At 39.9% G+C, this 17,147-nt stretch overlaps 1 protein-coding gene across 2 annotated transcripts in view; it reads right to left on the bottom strand.

The window, feature by feature from the left end:
• Positions 1 to 17,147, bottom strand: part of NFKB1 (nuclear factor kappa B subunit 1) — a 56,040-nt gene that overhangs the window by 33,999 nt on the left and 4,894 nt on the right. The window contains exons 2-4 of one of the 2 annotated variants that reach the window (XM_068681832.1): positions 9,728 to 9,780; positions 8,529 to 8,613; positions 268 to 308 (exon numbers count right to left, since the gene is read on the bottom strand). In XM_068681832.1, the coding sequence (XP_068537933.1) occupies positions 268 to 308; positions 8,529 to 8,613; positions 9,728 to 9,772 (171 nt within the window). In that variant the 5' untranslated portion in view covers positions 9,773 to 9,780. Of the gene's footprint in view, positions 1 to 267; positions 309 to 8,528; positions 8,614 to 9,727; positions 9,781 to 17,147 lie in introns of those variants that run through there. The other variant, XM_068681831.1, reaches the window with a different exon arrangement.

The following is a 17,147-nucleotide window of genomic DNA, read 5'->3' as shown; positions in this document are numbered from 1 at the left end:
GTCTATATTTAGCAAGACATTTTTTAAAACCTTCATTTTTTTTTGGTCTTATGACACTTCCAAAGAGACACAGAGATGAAGACAGAACAAAACAGGAAACGATTTAACTACAAAAGTGAGAGGAAAAACTGCTCATGGTTAAATGCCATATTTGTTATTAAGTTTAACCTCTTCAACCCTTCTCTCTCATCTTAAGTCACAGCTTTATTCAAAGCTGAACATAGTGACATAGCTATCTTAAAGATTTTCAAAATGTAGTGTTCTTACCTGTTTTGGCTGCTCAATGATTTGAAGATATGGTCCGTCTGCTAACATAAAAGAAAGAAGAAATGTCATAATGCAAATTATATTTTTATTACAATGAAACATAAGTTACAGGGATAGAATGGATATCCTTGAATGTCTTGAAATTTTTTGAAAGCACTTAACCATCTTCAGAACTTAAGTAAAATTCTAGTAACTAATTTATCAGTTGGGAGTCTACCACTTGTAACCTTTACCAAGACCACTGGAGTAAGAAGGGATTGATTAAATACCAAAAGCTACTTTTAGCTCAGAGGACCTAAAGGAGCAACTCAGATCATCCAGTTAAGACTCTGAGCATTGAGTAAGAGTGGGATCCTCTTCTTGCCACAGATGAGCTGCCTGGCCTTCTTGAGCTAAGGTTAACTTTTGTGTTTAAACCCCTTGGGCTCTAAAGACTATATTCACAAGTCTTGGCCCTGGGGCTTCCTACCAACTAGGTGCTTTTGAAAGCTGAGAGCCAATCGGTAGCTCTGAGGTATGGGAATATAGGAGGAATTCAAGCTGTCTCAACACGTCCTAACAGCCAGAGCTGCTTTAAAAAAATGGAACTGAGGAGACTAAACCATTTACATTCTTTCAATAAATAATTCAGTTTAAATAGCCTTCGAGCAGACCCTAAATCCAATGAGAACTCTGTGCGACCAGGGCTCAGAATTAATCACCTCATCCAAAAGAAGCTCTAACTCTGATCAATTGGATTTATTTGCACAGAGAGAAGGAAAGCTCTCTAGGTGGATGGGTGTGAAATGCCTCTTCAAATGCAAGCCATTCCCGAGGCTGAAAACAACAGTTCTGCGAGGTATAATTTCCTTCCTGTCTCTTGACAAGCGAAGAAGAGGATTTGGGTTTCAATGCTAAAAAACCATTGTTATCAAAGCAGACCCCAAATGACAGCTTCGCTGTGAATACCTGTGCAATATATTGCCAGCTGTATTCCTGTTGACTTTATGCAACATCACTTATACCCTACTGAAGCTATTCATGCTGAGGAATCACTGGGACACATGAAACCTCCAGAAGAGACAAGCTTCATCTATACCACAGGGCCTGCAAGCAAAAAAATCATATTGTGCCTTGCCAGCATCCACAAGAAGGTATGGTCAACCTCTGAACATCTGCACCACCTGCAGGTATCACGCTATCCAGCTACCTCAACCAGGTAGTACTTGCCATGGGCACAGAACCACACGCTTGCTTCAACTTCAGTGTCCCCTGATAATTAAAAGTGGTGGAGGATTAATTCATTTACAGTTTGCAGTATCACTGCGTGTCCTTCTCTGCTCCTCAATACAACTCTAATGAAAGAGACCTTCACGTCCTCAGACAGGACAGTTCTTAACTGATTCCTCTCAACATGAAAAGTTTTGATAAATATCCTACCAGATAGAATTATTATTTTGCTGTCAAAGTCAGCAAAACTGAATTAACTTCATGCCAAAGGTCCATTGCAAATGCCAGTCACAACAGTTTCACATAAAAAGATAATTTATTTCCCAAATCCAACACTCTTCCTGTGAAAAAGTAAACAGTGCTACAATTAAAATCTCTGAAGTCATGTAAGGCAACTGCTTCAAGACCATACACACGCTATTTTACACTAGAAATCAGGAAAAACATCTTGGGTTTTCTAAAGTTTAAAAGATGTAGATTACTTATTTAGTTTTAGTGCGGTTTTATGCTCTTTTTTCTGACTGTAACATGGAGTCAAGATGAGTAAGGTTGAGTTTAAGCATGATACTGGTACTTGAATGTAAGACCGCTGTTCACAGACCTCTAACTCTCCCCATGCATTAGGCACCTACAATTTTATACTTTTAACAATCCAGAGGCCTCGTATCTTCTGGGCACTGGCAGAAGCAATTCACTTTAAATACAACCGCGTAGCTCAACTCTCAACCAAGCCTCCAGGTCAGGACCTGCCAAGCAGTTGTTCTTCGGCTGTTTTCCCCTTAGGAATTCACTTTCAAGGCATATACTTGTGATTAGAATCGGCACAAACCCTTACTGCTCCCTCTTAAGCACGAGCCAGAAAAAAAAAAGTGCTCTTTTATACAAAAGCTACTACATGGTTCCAGCAGTCCCCCAGGATGCAGCAGACCCAAGACTCAAGATGCAAGTTCAAGACTTTCCTCTGCACGAGGAATTTGAAGTCCTAAGACAGGGATTTCCATTATACTGGCCTAGTGGAAAGCTCAAAGGGAATTCTTTCTACTACTGAGATGGTTTCACCTTGCATGGCATTTGTGAAAACTCTGGAAAACGGAAAACTTAGGACAGTAGTACTAATGCCCCCCTTGGAAAATAAATAAATAAATAAATAAAGCATAAAAATATATAAAAAATAAAGTATTTTACATACCAATACTAAGAAAGTGCAAAAAAGGGTGCAGTCTGCTATCATTAATCAGTGATAATAGACATTAACCGATCATTTTCTCTTTTTTATGACTAAGTAATTCTCTGGTACAGCATTTGAAGCAGATGTGAGTAAGTGGACAGAGAAGGCACACCAATGCAAGGCACTTGACTATACCAGAAATGCTATTTAGAAATAAAGCAGAAGTATTAAAGGTAACTTTCAAGCCTAAGTGACATATTATTTTGACTATGAGAAGGATTTTGCTTCGCAAAAGGTCTCATCCAGCTGTCTTCCTTAGGCTCTGAATACTTTCCAGAAGTATGTTCGACGGACAGCCTAACATTTGCCGTGTGGTCCCTTCTCTGTCTCTTCCTCTCCCTCTCTCAAATCTTTTCCCCAGGAGGGGGAATGTGGAATAAAGCAAGGTGTTTATTCAACGAGGTTTGTGATAACCTTTTGCACCTCTGTTCTAGGCTGTTCAAGCTGTTGGTGAGGAACCCCCCTTTAAGAGTTACACAAACAGAAGGAACGCTACCAAACATGCAGCTTGAGCTCCACGTTTGCCCCAGAGAGGCTGAAGCAGCACACAGTCATGGAGTTGGCCTCCGCACAGGGATGACTCCCACAGCTGCCAAGAGCCGAGTTTTGACACGAGACTGCTCACGACTTGCCTGGCACTGCTGCACAACCAGGATGGCTATGAACGGCAACTCGGTCATGCAGTCCTCCGGCCTGGAGGGGGTTTGGTGCAGAACGCCACATCCTGATACTCTTCAGCGCTTCCTTTTCTGCCTTCTCGCCTCGCTTGCCACAGGCCAGCTCACATCCCGCTGCCTCCCCTCCAGCCTGAGTCACAGTCGCACTTCCCCACGTCTTCTCCAACTGCTACATTTCTTCATTTTCCTTCCTGTCTGAGTCAGAGGCCCTCCTGCATCTTGACACTCCCACCGCTTACATTCTTTCTTCCTCTTGACAGGCCTCACCCTGCACACACAATTCCCAAAGGAGCACCCGCTGAAGTGTGCTCTTTCCACCACAGCCAAGTCCAGGGTTTGTGAGGTTGGGAGGATACAAGCAGCTGTAATCGTGTGCTGTCTTACCCCGTGGATATGGATGAAACCACTCTCGGCCTCTAGGTCTTGGTTATAAAACCCAATACTAACTCTCTTGTGTCCATCCTGGAAGCGGTACCTTGCTGCTAAAAGCTCAGACTCCAGATCTAGTCTCTTCTCCTTCCTCAAGGCCCGTTGTAGACATAGACCTGTTAGAGCAGGTCTATGGCAGAGGAGAGCCACGAGGATGATCAGAGGGCTAGAGCACCTCTCCTGTGAAGGCAGTATCTAAAGGGGATCTCCAGGAAAGCTGGGGAGGAACCCTTTGTCAAGGTGACAGTGATAAGGCAAGGGGGAATGGTTTTAAGCTAGAAGAGGGGAGATTTAGATTAGATATTAGGAAGAAATTCTTTACTCAAAGGGTGTGAGGCACTGGAACAGGCTGCCCAGAGAAGCTGGGGATGCACTGTGTGGCTTAACCCAGCAGGCAGCTAAGCACCACACAGCCATCCTCTCACTCCCCTGAGCGTCATCAGGGAGAGTACAAGGAAAAAGTACCAGAACTCGTGGGTTGAGATAAGAACAGTTTGATAAGAAAGGGGAAAAAAAAAAGAAAAAATAATTAAAATCCCAAGTGATGCACAACGCAACTGCTCACCAGCTGCCAACTGATGCCCAGCCAGTCCCTCAGCAGCATCCACCTCCCCCCAGCCATTTCCCCCAGTTTTATTTTCAACATGATGCTATGTGTACCCCCAGCCTCCTCGCTGGCAGGGCAGTATGAGAAGCCAAAAATCCCTGACTCAGTGTAAGCACTGCTCAGCAACAGCTAAAAACATTGATGCGTTATCAGCATTATTCTCATCCTAAATCCCAAATGTGGCAACATATCAGCTACTAGGAAGATTAGGAAAATTAACTCTGTATCAGCCAAAACCAGGACACTCCATCCCTGGAGGCATTCAAGGCCAGGCTGGATGGGGCTTTGAGCAACCTGGTGTGGTGGGAGGTGTCCCTGCCCACGGCAGGGGTTGGAATGAGATGGTCTTTAAGGTCCCTTCCGACCCAAACCATTCTGTGATTCATAAATCCTCCCCCTCAGGGATCTACCCTTACAGGAAGGCTCTGCAGAATTTAAAGTGTGATATTTAAAGCAAGATGTTTAAAGAAAGCAGCACATGGGCTTTGCTTAACCCGTTTCCTCCCCCATTTCACTCTTCAGAAGATCTAGAAAAAAAAAAAACAAAAGCTGTAGGCAATTCTGCCCGTGCTTATGAAGACTAGGGCTGCTGCCGTGGCACCGGGAAATGAACACCCATCTCATTTTTGCTGATGGTCAGGCTTCCCTGAATCTCCCACTAAGAATAACTTTTTCTTTGAGAAAATACAAAATAAAGTTTCTTCTTCTTCTTCTTCTTTTTTTTTTTTTTTTTTAAAGGGCATGCTTTATCCTTCTATACCTTTCCCAGTTCTCAACAGCAAGCATTGCAGAATGTTGGGTAGAGGAGGTTAGATAATACAAGAAAACATAATTTGAGCAGCCTTTTCAGCTGCTGATGGTCCTGCTTCAACTTCACAGGCTTAGTCTGACTGGAAAAAAAATTAAAAAAAAAAAAAAGAAAAAACAAAACAAAAAAAAAAAAAACAAAAAACAAATAACAACTGAGTGTCAATGACTAGTTAGATGGGAGCCCGTAACAAACAAAATAAGTGACCAGTTCCCCCAAACACCCCTATCTCTCCCCCCCGGCCTGAGTACTCTGCAATATGGTTGTAGATGGTCTTGTATAATCAGGAGTAAGAAAGAAACACCTAAAATTATAAAATACTTTGCTAAGAGTTCCCGCCCATGTCCTCTCCAATTTCAGGCCCCACTTTATCCCTCCACTACACAGTGGACATCAGACTGCTGCATATCTGCTTTTACACAGCCTTAACACATGCTGCAGATAATGCTCTTTCCATCCCCTACACCATCAAGGGTTAGTACCTGACTCTCAAAGGCAGGATGCTTCCCAAGGAGCCAAAGAACCTGCTGACTTCATGCCACACCATGCCTGCTACTGGGGGTATTTTAAACGCACAGCTCGGTCCTACAGCTTGTGCTATTCCGGTAGTTGTTATAAATATAACCTCTTTTTCTCCCGAGGTACACAGAGACCACTTCTCCTTCTAGTTTTAAATATAAATGTAGAACTTGAACCAAGTAACTACCTACTACAGGTTTAGAGCCCAAATAACCAAGCACTGACTGTAATTTTCACTTAAAACTGATATACGTGAGACAGAGAAAAAAGTGGGTAGAGAGATTTGAGCACTGACAAATGCAAAGAGAAAATCCTTGCCCCATCGCCTCAAAGGTTTTCCAGTATTACTGTAAATATTAATGTAACAGCAGAACATCTACCATTAGAAAGTCCCCAAATTCCCCAGCTGTTTGTTGATTCACCTACACTGGCGTGACACGGCAATTCAGTTATACATTGAAACTGCCTGCCAATGCAATACGTCTGACAATGCGCATTTGTGAACGTAGAGATTGAAAGATGTAGGCACCACACCAAATCATGAGCAATAATTAATGTCCTTGGATCTTTGTGTTTAAATCATCCAATTGTACTAAACAAAAATCCTTTTTAGAACGCTTGTTTCACCTTCTCTGTATCTTGACTGGAAGTACTTTTGGAAAATCCCACTTGAATTTGTAACTGGTCTTGTTGTATAGAAAGAAATAACTAGTTCCTGCTTCGAAACAACCAGAACATAATATATAAATTATTATATTACATTATAACTAAAGAGCTAGCTATCAATACACCATAGTTTCAAGCAGGGGAGGAAGTAAGTATTATAGTGATAATACTCAAGAAAAAAAATCATTAGACAGCATTGAATTAACAACCTTTTCTGAAATTTATGATCGAGCCTTTGTTTGTAATAATTTGAAATCCACACTTCTTAATTAAACCCCATTTTGTACACCGGGAATGTGCCACCTATATTTCAGCAGCAGACAAGAGCAGTGCCGTAAAAAAAAAAAAAAAAAGAAAAAAAGGCAGTTTCTAAGTAATTTTGTGAATAAAGGACACAGCTAGACTTAGACTTAAAAGAGTTTCTGTGAGTCTAGATCCCAGTGAATTCTTGACTTCCCAACATGACTTCAAAAACAGCTGTTTTCTAGTTTAGACAGGACACAGATATCTGAAAATCAGTTTTATATACCTGAATAATTTGTATGGAATGAACCTGGCATGAAGAGTACAAGGTAAGCTTACATAGTATGTGTAAAAAAGATATCATTCTGGGGAAATCAGAATTCCAATAACCTTATTCGTTCCTTAGAAACTCTGGCAGAACAGGGAAAAAAAAAAAGCCCTTGGTACATAACTTACAAGCCCTTTAATCTTACACAGATGAATCTTACTGTACAATTATACTGCCTTAATAAAAACTGCAAACAAATGATTGCAACATTCATTTGCTGGATGCCTGTCCATATTTGTCAAGAGCTTTGCTCATCGGAACATTTTTATCTTGAAACAAAATTATCTGTACCATATGTGTTTCTTGATCCTTCCTCGCTAATGTTCAGTCAAGAAAACTTGAAGTATGGTTTAAACCAGGAAGCACTAAAACAGTAAACATGCCTTTATTTTTCAATCAGCATTTATTTTTATGTTGAAGTGGAATTTTACTTATGAAGTAAAAGGCTAATTGTTTATTTCATTCTACCCTTTACACCTTCACTGCTGTCAAGTGTATCCAATATATTAAAAAAAAAAAAAGCAAAAACACAAAAGGGATTTGCTCTTTCAACAAAACAAAGCCATATGCAATATAGAAGATACTACCTACATCCTTACACAACCGACTCAAACAGGTCAAATCAGCAAGAGAAAGTTGCAATGTTAAAAGACATTAATAACTATACTGCAGATGGTAAATCAAGCAAAAACTCATATAAATAGATTTTTAATTCCCATCTCCTTTGCAATCAGCCATTTTAATAAATAAAGCGGGAGAAACACATGATTTTCTAAATTCAAGCAAAATTAATAAAGAAATTTAATATGCAAAACCAGACCTAAATTGACCAAGCAGCTAATACTGGCTGAGATATAACACACATATTTGATATTCTTGTTCTGGAACCATACTAGAAGAACTGCATATCAGACTTTTGCAGAACACTATTTGGTTATTTTCAGTGTTCGGTTGCAAAATTTGACTCTGAACTTTCAAACTGGTGTTATTATTCAGGAAGTTGTCAGGTACTTTTAATACCAGACAGCCACAGTACAGGAAACAGAGAAGTCACCGAGAAGGAAAAACACATTCGAATGATACAGGAAGTTGAATACACTCTACTTTTTATTAGTGAAAAACAAGCACCTTAAGAATTATTACAAAAAACGTTCGAGAGGGAAAAAAAGTACATATTGTACTCTGCAAACTGGCAATGCAAACATTAGAGGTCACTGATGATGCAAATTAAAAAAATAAATTAAGAGGTCACTCAAAGCTCTTTGGTCACTCAAATCGTTTAACTGATTGAAACTTTCAGTTTCTGTACAAGTCAAATGAAAATCACTTTGTCTCACTCTTGAAACTTTCATGAGGGTACGTAAGAGATGCTCGAAGGTTTAATACGAAGTCAATCCAACATTAGTCTGGTTGACAACTTTGTACATAGTATTAAGAAATACAATAGTGTAAACAAAGCAATCTCTGACAAGAACTCCACACAAAAGAAAAACAAAACTGGAAGAAACAGCATGAAAATAGCACAATCCGATCGCAGCAGTTCCTACCTGTTCGTAGTGGTAAGTCTGAAGTAATGTAACCCGTATTATTAAATATTGTATTCATTCCCATGAACTGGTCCATTGCAAACATCTATATTGAAAAAGAGTATACTCTTCATTACTACACACATAAACAATTTCATAAAGTAACTTTCAGCAAAGAACTTCAAAGTTCGCTGCAAATATTCTGGCTCCAATAAGTAAACATTTTGTATCTAGTTTATTTCTGCTGGCAAGAGCAGTGCCAGCAAAGTTGATGGTAGGGACAAAATTTCACTTATATTACATGACTGCACTGAGCTCAGCACAATTTCTAAGCATGCATTTTACTTACATGCACTAACAGCTGTTTGTTCAGAAGATCTTCGAGGCCAAATTCTGAAAACGTGACCTTAGATGTCTTGCGCAAGGGCCTCGTTCAGAGCCATGTGAGTTTTCATTTCAACTTCTGTGATAAAACCCCACCAGACTACATTCCTTATTCAAATATATTTACAAACTCTAATGCAAGAACACAGTATGCCCTGGCTAAATCGCAATTTTTGTTTTGAACACAGACATGTCTTAATCCACTGAAATGTTGTCAAGTATAAATCTTCTAAAGCGGAGCAAGCACAAAAGAGAAAATCATCTATTTTTGGAAATTAAGGTGAGGAGAAATGATCTGTTATTCATCCTGATAAAATTCTCACAATTAAATCACAAAATGACCTAATAAGATCTGGAAGAGTGGCTGAAGAGCCAGACCTTCTGATCTGTGCAAGTGAAGGGACATTTTAGTCATCAATATGAATGCAAATCTCACCAAAAATGATATAAAGCGGCTTTTTAGGGCATAAGGGGCCTCATTTTCAGATCATGTCCAATGCCCACAACAGAAAGAATTTCAGAGCAAGTGTCCCAGGCAGACAGGGCATGGAAATGAGCATGGTTTTCAACTGCTTCTTGCAAACAGGCCTGGCTTTCCTTCTCACTTTAGCCATTTCACCGGTGATAAGGTACTTCACAGATCATGTAAAGGCCAGCTTAGAGAAAAAAATAAAAGCAAGATTCCCCTCAAATCTGATTTCTGCCAATAGCTGAATGCATTTAAATTTACACGTTTTGAGGTCTAGGAAATGACAGGACAGCACAACAGGAAGGCAACACAGAAAGCTAGAACAGAATACAGGGATACTGAAAATACACAAAGATAATACACTTACTTGGGGATCTGACACTCCCATAATGTAGGGATCTTCTCCTGCCATTTTAAGTCCTAAAACATAAAAACACAAGAAGAATGTTCAGAACTCTCATTTTTTTTTCACAGTGGAGCAATTGAGAAGGATGAAAACTGTTAGAGCTACAAGGTCCATCTCTGACCCATCCTGATCTACCTACAACATTAATGATTTCTAAAATACCCCTAAAATTCCCCAGTATTTGCAAGGGTTAGGGACAAGAGATGCTACAGAGAGGGTCTTCCATTGCCTTCTGCCAAGCAACTCAAAACTCCTGGCATCAAAGTCCCGAAGTCAACATTTACTGCAACTTCATTTAAATCAGGAATTAATTTGTTTCTGTCTTTACCCTGGCTATTCTTTTGTTGGAGTTCAGGCAGAATCATCATCATAGTTCAGCAAAAACAGCATTCTGCATTTTTATACAATAAGACAACATCAGAGCATTAATGAATTGTTTCTTGTAAAGTACTGCTAAATACAAGATTCGGATCCCCAAGAAAGAGCATTCAGCATCTTTTTCTTTAAATAAAAAAAAAAGAGTCAAACATTGACTAATTTTAACACCTTTATTTCCTGAGGTCCACAAGTGCTTGGCACCAAAAAATCCTTAGTGCTGACAGTGATAATTATGACTGTGCAACGTACATAACCCTCCTCTCACGGGTCTTGCTGGACCAGTGGGAAATTGTAGCCTGCCTTATCTTTCCAGGGGACATAATGGCAAGCCAGTAGCAGAACCTAGATTTTTTCTTAGGAATTTTCTAGGTCTATTATAAAAGATAAGTGTTATTTCCCTGTGTGTAAATATTATTGAAAGAATCACAATTTCATTTGTGTTGATCTTACTGAAAAGGGCTCTCCAAGGGCATATCTGAAAATAACCATAGTGACGATGTCAGGAGACTCATGTCTGTGTGCATGCAGACACCCTAAATAAGGGTAAAAACTAATAAAAGATACAAGTGTGTTGCTAGCTCTCACATTCCACTACAGTGAACATGAACCACGTTTTCCAGCAAAGCAAAGCAACCTGTGAAAACCTACAGCCCTGCGGAAGAGAGTAGCAAGCAAGCAGTAAACCCGTACAGAAAAACTGAGTCACCACGTACCCTCTACAGGAATTAGAAAGGCAACTATCAAGAAGATAAGTGGAATACTTAGGTACTTCACTTTGACAGAGACAAAGCTCCAAAGACAACACAGAGCCACCCATCCCACACAAGCAGAAAACAGAAGAAAATTTTAAATGGTGAAATAAGAGGCACTTAATACATAGATGACTTCCAGCAAAGAGGTCTGTGAAGGCAGAAGTATTTTTGAACCTAGAATATAGATGTGCTTGCTCATTTATAATTCAAGTTTAGGCAGAAATATCTACTAGATAATACTCAGTTGCAGTATTTGAGTAAACATTAAATATTTGATCATAAGATTTCAGCCAAAAATGGTTAGCAGATATAAGAAGCAGCCAGTCACCCATGCTGTACCTCATTACCTAATACATCAGGACTTCAGCAATATAAACACCAGTCAACCACCTGGCTTCAGAAGCACATTATGCACAGCATTATTTTCGTGAATAATTTGCTATTATTAGCAATATTTGCTATTATTAGCAATCTGTTTAGAAAAAAATTAACATCCAAGGCATTTGTAATGAAGCCTGCAGTACAGAATGAACCTTACTAAGATGAGTTTCATGAGTTTCATCAGTTCCATAAAAGAAACAAACAAATATATTGCTTATCACCAAGTGACAAGTTATTGAAATCACTGAATCCGTAATTCAGTTTTTGGCAAACACTTCCCGATCAAAGCTGTAGATGTTACGGTAAATAACCTGAGGACCTCAACAGCCAACATTTTTTAGGAAGTGTCAGGGTATACCCACTGATGCACACTGATAGGTAATGAATGCAAATGCTGGATCTCTTCTGCACAAGAGAATAAACACTGGCCCTAAAAGCCTTGTTTTGTGATCTCTCATATTTAATCGCTGTTTCATGGGTCACATAAGCAAAACTGTTTCAAAATACCTAAAATACCTAGATATCAGCAATTACACGTGTTCAGGAAATAGCTTCTGAGGAGCCAAGATCAATAGCATCTGCCCACTTCCCAGATTACCGATTGCATGTTTCTTTGCAAAACTTTCAAACAAAGCATCTCCCAACTTTAACTGTAAACCCAGCAGGACAGATTTCACAACATACGCCACCATCTCTGCCTTCTTCTGGTTTCTCGGACTGCCTCGCTCCCGGTCCAGCAGAAGCCTGTGGGGGAAGGTTTGCACACCTGCTCTGCTTCCTGGTCATATTTACACATTTACACCAATGTGCTACGTGGCTTCAAAGAGGAAAAATACCGCAGAGGCAGTATTTTCTGAAAACCTGATGCCAAAATTCAGGCAGAAATGACACCTATGTCTGTCAGAACCTGTCCTTCAAAATTCATCTGATCAAAACTGTCATTTCTGTTTTTTTTTTTTTTTTTTTTTTGCTAATGCAGTGAACAACAACAGCCCAAGAGCAAAACTGCAGAGTCACTGGAGATGAGAAGCAGCAGTTAGGTACCTGCATAGTGCCCAGCTGCTGTAGGTATGTAGTAAGGAGTTTGTAACGAGATATTAAGCCCAATCTCTCTGGCACCAAAAGCACAGGTGTCTCTTACTTAAGCTCGTTTGTGTTCAGCAGTCAGCTGCAACGCTTCGGGGAAAGGTTAAAGACATTCTCCCTGGCATGACTGCTAAGCCAGTTTAATATAAACATGAGATGATTTAGATGTGCAAATATATGGCTTTGTGTATGTAAACTGACACTCGAGTGCCGTTGCAGGGCCTAGACAAAAATTAACCCAGCAGTTTAAAATGACCCCTCTAAATGACTGAGAGCACTCTCTGTTTCATTCCACGCTTTGTCCTCTTAGAAAGCCAAATGACAAAAAAGTTCCAGGAGTACTGCCTCCAAGTTAGCATTTTTTGCTTCAGATTTATTTAGTTATCAAATCCCTAACCTTCCTCTTCTTGCGAAAAAACAAACCAACCAACCAAACAAAAAAATAAATAAAACAAACACAAAGTAAATCTAGGAAGTGTCAGTAATGTGATAAAAAAAGAAAGAGAATCAGACCCAAACGTTATAGGCAGAGCTTAACACAAACAGTATAATTTTTAATTGCCCTCTTCCCTTACTGTGTGAATTTCTACACACCTTCTCCACGTGCATGAAGTGATAAGATTAGCATCTGCCATGAGTAGCTGTGTTCACTCTCCTTATGCACAGAGCTACATGGGCCGTACCGTGGCTCAGAGATTGTTTTTATCCAAGCTATACGCACCTTAGAAAAGTCAGGTCAAAACCACATCTCTCTCATTTGAAGATGACCTGGATTAAAATTGTTTTGTGGAAGTTCATCTTGCCATATATGCCTCGTCCCCTCATAATCTCCAGTTCCCCAAAACTACACTGTGAACTCGAATCTACATTCAAAAAAATACCCCTCCACCTGCAGACCACAACCAACCGCAACATTCTCCACCCTGGAGATCCTCTGAAGTCTTTCAGATAATGGGGCCCAGGAAACTCAATGTTTCGACTCGCTGTACTTTTAGCGTGACTATTCAACGATGGGTTAAAGAACCTCAGGTAGCCCCTAGCACGATGGGAAACCCTAATATCCAGCTGAATTTGTTCAAAACCACACAGCTGGGCTTGCAGAGGGAATTTAAATTATGCGTAGGCATTTGTGTGCACTTTTCCTTTATCCCCAAAGTGGCTCTTTTTCTTCTGAAAAAGGTTAGAAAGAGAAAATAAAAAATAATAATAAAAAATAAAACCAGGAAGATACATGTACATATACATATATGGAAGCTGATGGGATTGCAGCAATGTAACCAGCCGACCAGGAGAACATAATGGCAGCTCCTTGGCCTCACTGCTCCTCGTTAATAACTGCACAGCACCAGGCACAAGTAGCCACAGTTGGGAGAACATTTACTGTTTTCAGCATATTTGTTTTAAAGCCTCATATGGATCAGGCATTTACATTGGAAATACCATAATTCATGTGGGAACGCTCTCATCCAGGAATGTGATTCCTCATTTCTACTTATCTCCATCATTTGATTTCAGGGCCCTTCTCTGCTGTTCTCCAACGTCCACCGTGGTAACTACCTTTTTCCCCCAAATAAATAAAGTAAGATAGGTTTCTCGACCAACTTTTGTTAGCACCCTGATTATTTGGAGGCCAGGTCTTTCCCTCTGTTGTTTCTCTTCAACTTTCCAGCCTAAATTTTCCAATAAGGTAAACCATTTTCCTCTTTGATGCCAATATTCAACCTACAAACACAGAACGGGACATTTCCCCTACTACCTTTGCACAGACAAGTTCTTTGTCAACGAGGAATAAAACTCCAATGTCTGATCCAGATACTAACAGTCCAGTTATTTCAGAAAACATTTCCACTCATCTTGCCCAGCAGCTGCATGCCTGTTAAAAAACTAACTTCAGATCTCATTCTTTTTTCTTTCTACCTTTGTCCTCCTAACACTAGCTGGGATAGAACTTGAACAGTCTATACACTAACAGTTTGGGACGATTTCTTAGTCCTCCCAACAGGAAATAAAATCATTTGAATATTACCCTAAATACCTGCAACACCCCCCAGCTCCCAGCCCCAAAGGAAACTTGAGGTTTAGTCTCCCAAATCTGAACAGTCGTATTTTGAAGTGTGCTCGTGAACTTACACTTGAAGCTAACACTTCACATGGGACCAGAAAAAAAAAAAAAAAGATATATGCTTCCTTTCCCAGACCTTCAAAGAGACATGGTAAGCAGGTCTCTACTTTTCACCTATGTTCTTTGAGTCTGAATTTATTTTTTCTTTAATCAGTTTGCAGAAACAAAGGATGAAGGTTCACCAATATCTCTATCCCACAAAGACTTGCCTCATCATAAGAGGGTGATGCCTGGTGAAAACTCTTTTAACAACCACTCAGCTCTCAAATTCTCTGTACTTAGAGCCAACCAACCAAAATAAAAGTATAAAAACTGATGTGATGTAATACCTATTATAACCTCAGAAAACGAACGCAAAAGACTGGCATTAAGGTATTTGCCTGACGTGTTTTAAAATATAAAGCATCAACTCATTCTTTCTAAAACTTGCCCTTTATTTTTTTAATTAGTTCATCATAAAGATTGAGTTCAGGACAGATTAATATTTTATGGAAGAGGGTTTGGTTATAGCACCGATCAGATTAACAGGGTAGGAGTTAATAAAATAGTCTGTAAAAGGCAGACTGAAGGTGTGTGTGTTAGCAGACCATGATCTTTAATACTCAGAGATTGTTACAGTCCTGAGCTGGAATTAGCCTGACAGTGTAAAGAAACTTCTATGTTGAAAAACACCTATCTCCTAAGAACACCTCACCTTTTAAGGCTGGGATTCAGAAGGCAAAAGCCTCAGAACAAGAGAAATTCAACTATTACACTTAACTGATGTGATATATTGAAAGCACAGTTCCTTCTGCACATTTTCTAGCAGCGTGTTTTTTCTCTTTAATTTGGCTTTCATTGTAATTTACCTGTTTATATATATATTTATATATAAATAAACTTCAGCTGGACACAATGAAAATTCATGGTGGTTGTGCTCTTAGCCTGTTTGTTTTGTTTATGCAAAATAGACAAAAATAAGGATGAAGGAGAGGCAAAGACCTTTGTGTTTGATGTGCGTTATGTCATGAGTATATTTGTGCTACATCAGGACAATGAAACACAGCAGACAATGATGGCAGAGAACTGTGTTTTTACGAGGCATCAAGTTTTCTGAAATCTCAAAGCAATTCTGAAATACTGAGGTAGAAGCACTAACCACCACACTACACATTCTCTATTCACCTGGTTTTGTTCACCTCTCTATTCCTTTCTTTTAGTACTAACTAAATGGATCCTTGAGCCTCACTTTTCTATCAGCTGCAAACCCATCTGCATTCAGCCCTGCGCTTCCCAGACGGAGACGTAGGGAATGTATTGCACAATACAGACACTGCAAGCTGCTGGGAGAGGGCTGGAACCAGGACAAGAGCTGCAGTGAGATGATTTTGGCTAGAGCAAGAGCAGGCCGCTCGGACAGACCAGAGATACTGATCTCAAGCCTTCATTGCTGCGCTGCCTTAGAGCAGGGGTGCTGCCTCCTCCAAGCTCCCGGACACCTCCTCCTAGCTTATTTCCCTTGTAACCCAGCATTTTCCCCAAAAATACAACCCCCGGGGGCATAGCTCAAGGGCAAAAGCCTTTGGGGTAGAACATAGCCTTAGAGAAGCACGGGGTGGGGTTGAGGAAAGGAAGTTTGAGACCTGCTGTCTTCTGCCTCTGCACAGCCTTGTGGCCTGTACATACACACAGGTCTTCTAACACTTCTGAGAGTGGGGCCATGAACCCGCATCAGTTATGTGAACGAGCTTTATTTTTCATAGCTTAAGCCACGTATGTTCTTCTAATCACTTTAAACCTTTAAGGCTGAATAAATATGCTTCTCTTAACAAAAATGGGATTTATTTCAGCTAAAAGCAATGTAACAACAGCAGCAATATTGCACAGGCGGGATTCCAAGCAGTTGCTGGCATTCTGAGCGCGTATTGTCCAAACCTGCTTAAAGCAGGTCTACACAGCTAGGCTCCGACAGCTGTTAGCTACCAGCGCCTTGCTCTTCAGCACTGCTGCAGAAAAAGAGTTTCCAAGGGGTGAGCATGGGGGAGCTGGGGAGGGAGAGAAAAAGAAGGGGGAAGAGCCCCTCCCAATAAAGCAAAATCTTCATAAAAAAAAAAAAAAGGTTTTATCAATGGTTATTTTATTTACATTCTCAACTACTTGTTTTGTTTGCCTCCATGAGAATAAGTCATACTGTTCCTGAAGTCCCTGGGCGAAGGTTAAGAGTGGACCAAATATTTGTCATGTAGATGAATAATGTCTTGAGGCACATGCATGAAAAATAGGGAAAATGCAAGCTGTAGACATCTACACATTTTTCCAGAAGAGGAAAAAAAAAAAAGTGTGCTACAGAAAAGCAATCCCCTGGATTATTCAAAACCAGGGGTGATTAACAGCTATAGGGTTCTGCAACATGCCAAGGAAACAGAACCAAAATACTATGGGAACATCAGGCATACTTTCACTTACATTATTGGTACAGATGTCAAACAGACAGGAAAGAAAAAGTATTTTAAAACCTGTCAAAGTAATTGCTGGCTTGCTGGTGTTGACAATAAGCCCAAACAATTAGTTTTTTTTTTTTTAAATGGATTTTAAGTCAACAAAATGAACTTAAATTTGAAGTTTTCTTTTAATGTTACAAAATTACTAATATTTCTTCTCCCACCTACTGCTTCAACACTGG

Source organism: Anas acuta, chromosome 4, assembly GCF_963932015.1.
Source record: "Anas acuta chromosome 4, bAnaAcu1.1, whole genome shotgun sequence".
Taxonomy (NCBI): domain Eukaryota; kingdom Metazoa; phylum Chordata; class Aves; order Anseriformes; family Anatidae; genus Anas; species Anas acuta.
Note: the sequence above shows the minus strand (reverse complement) of the source record. Positions and strands in the feature narration are given on the sequence as shown.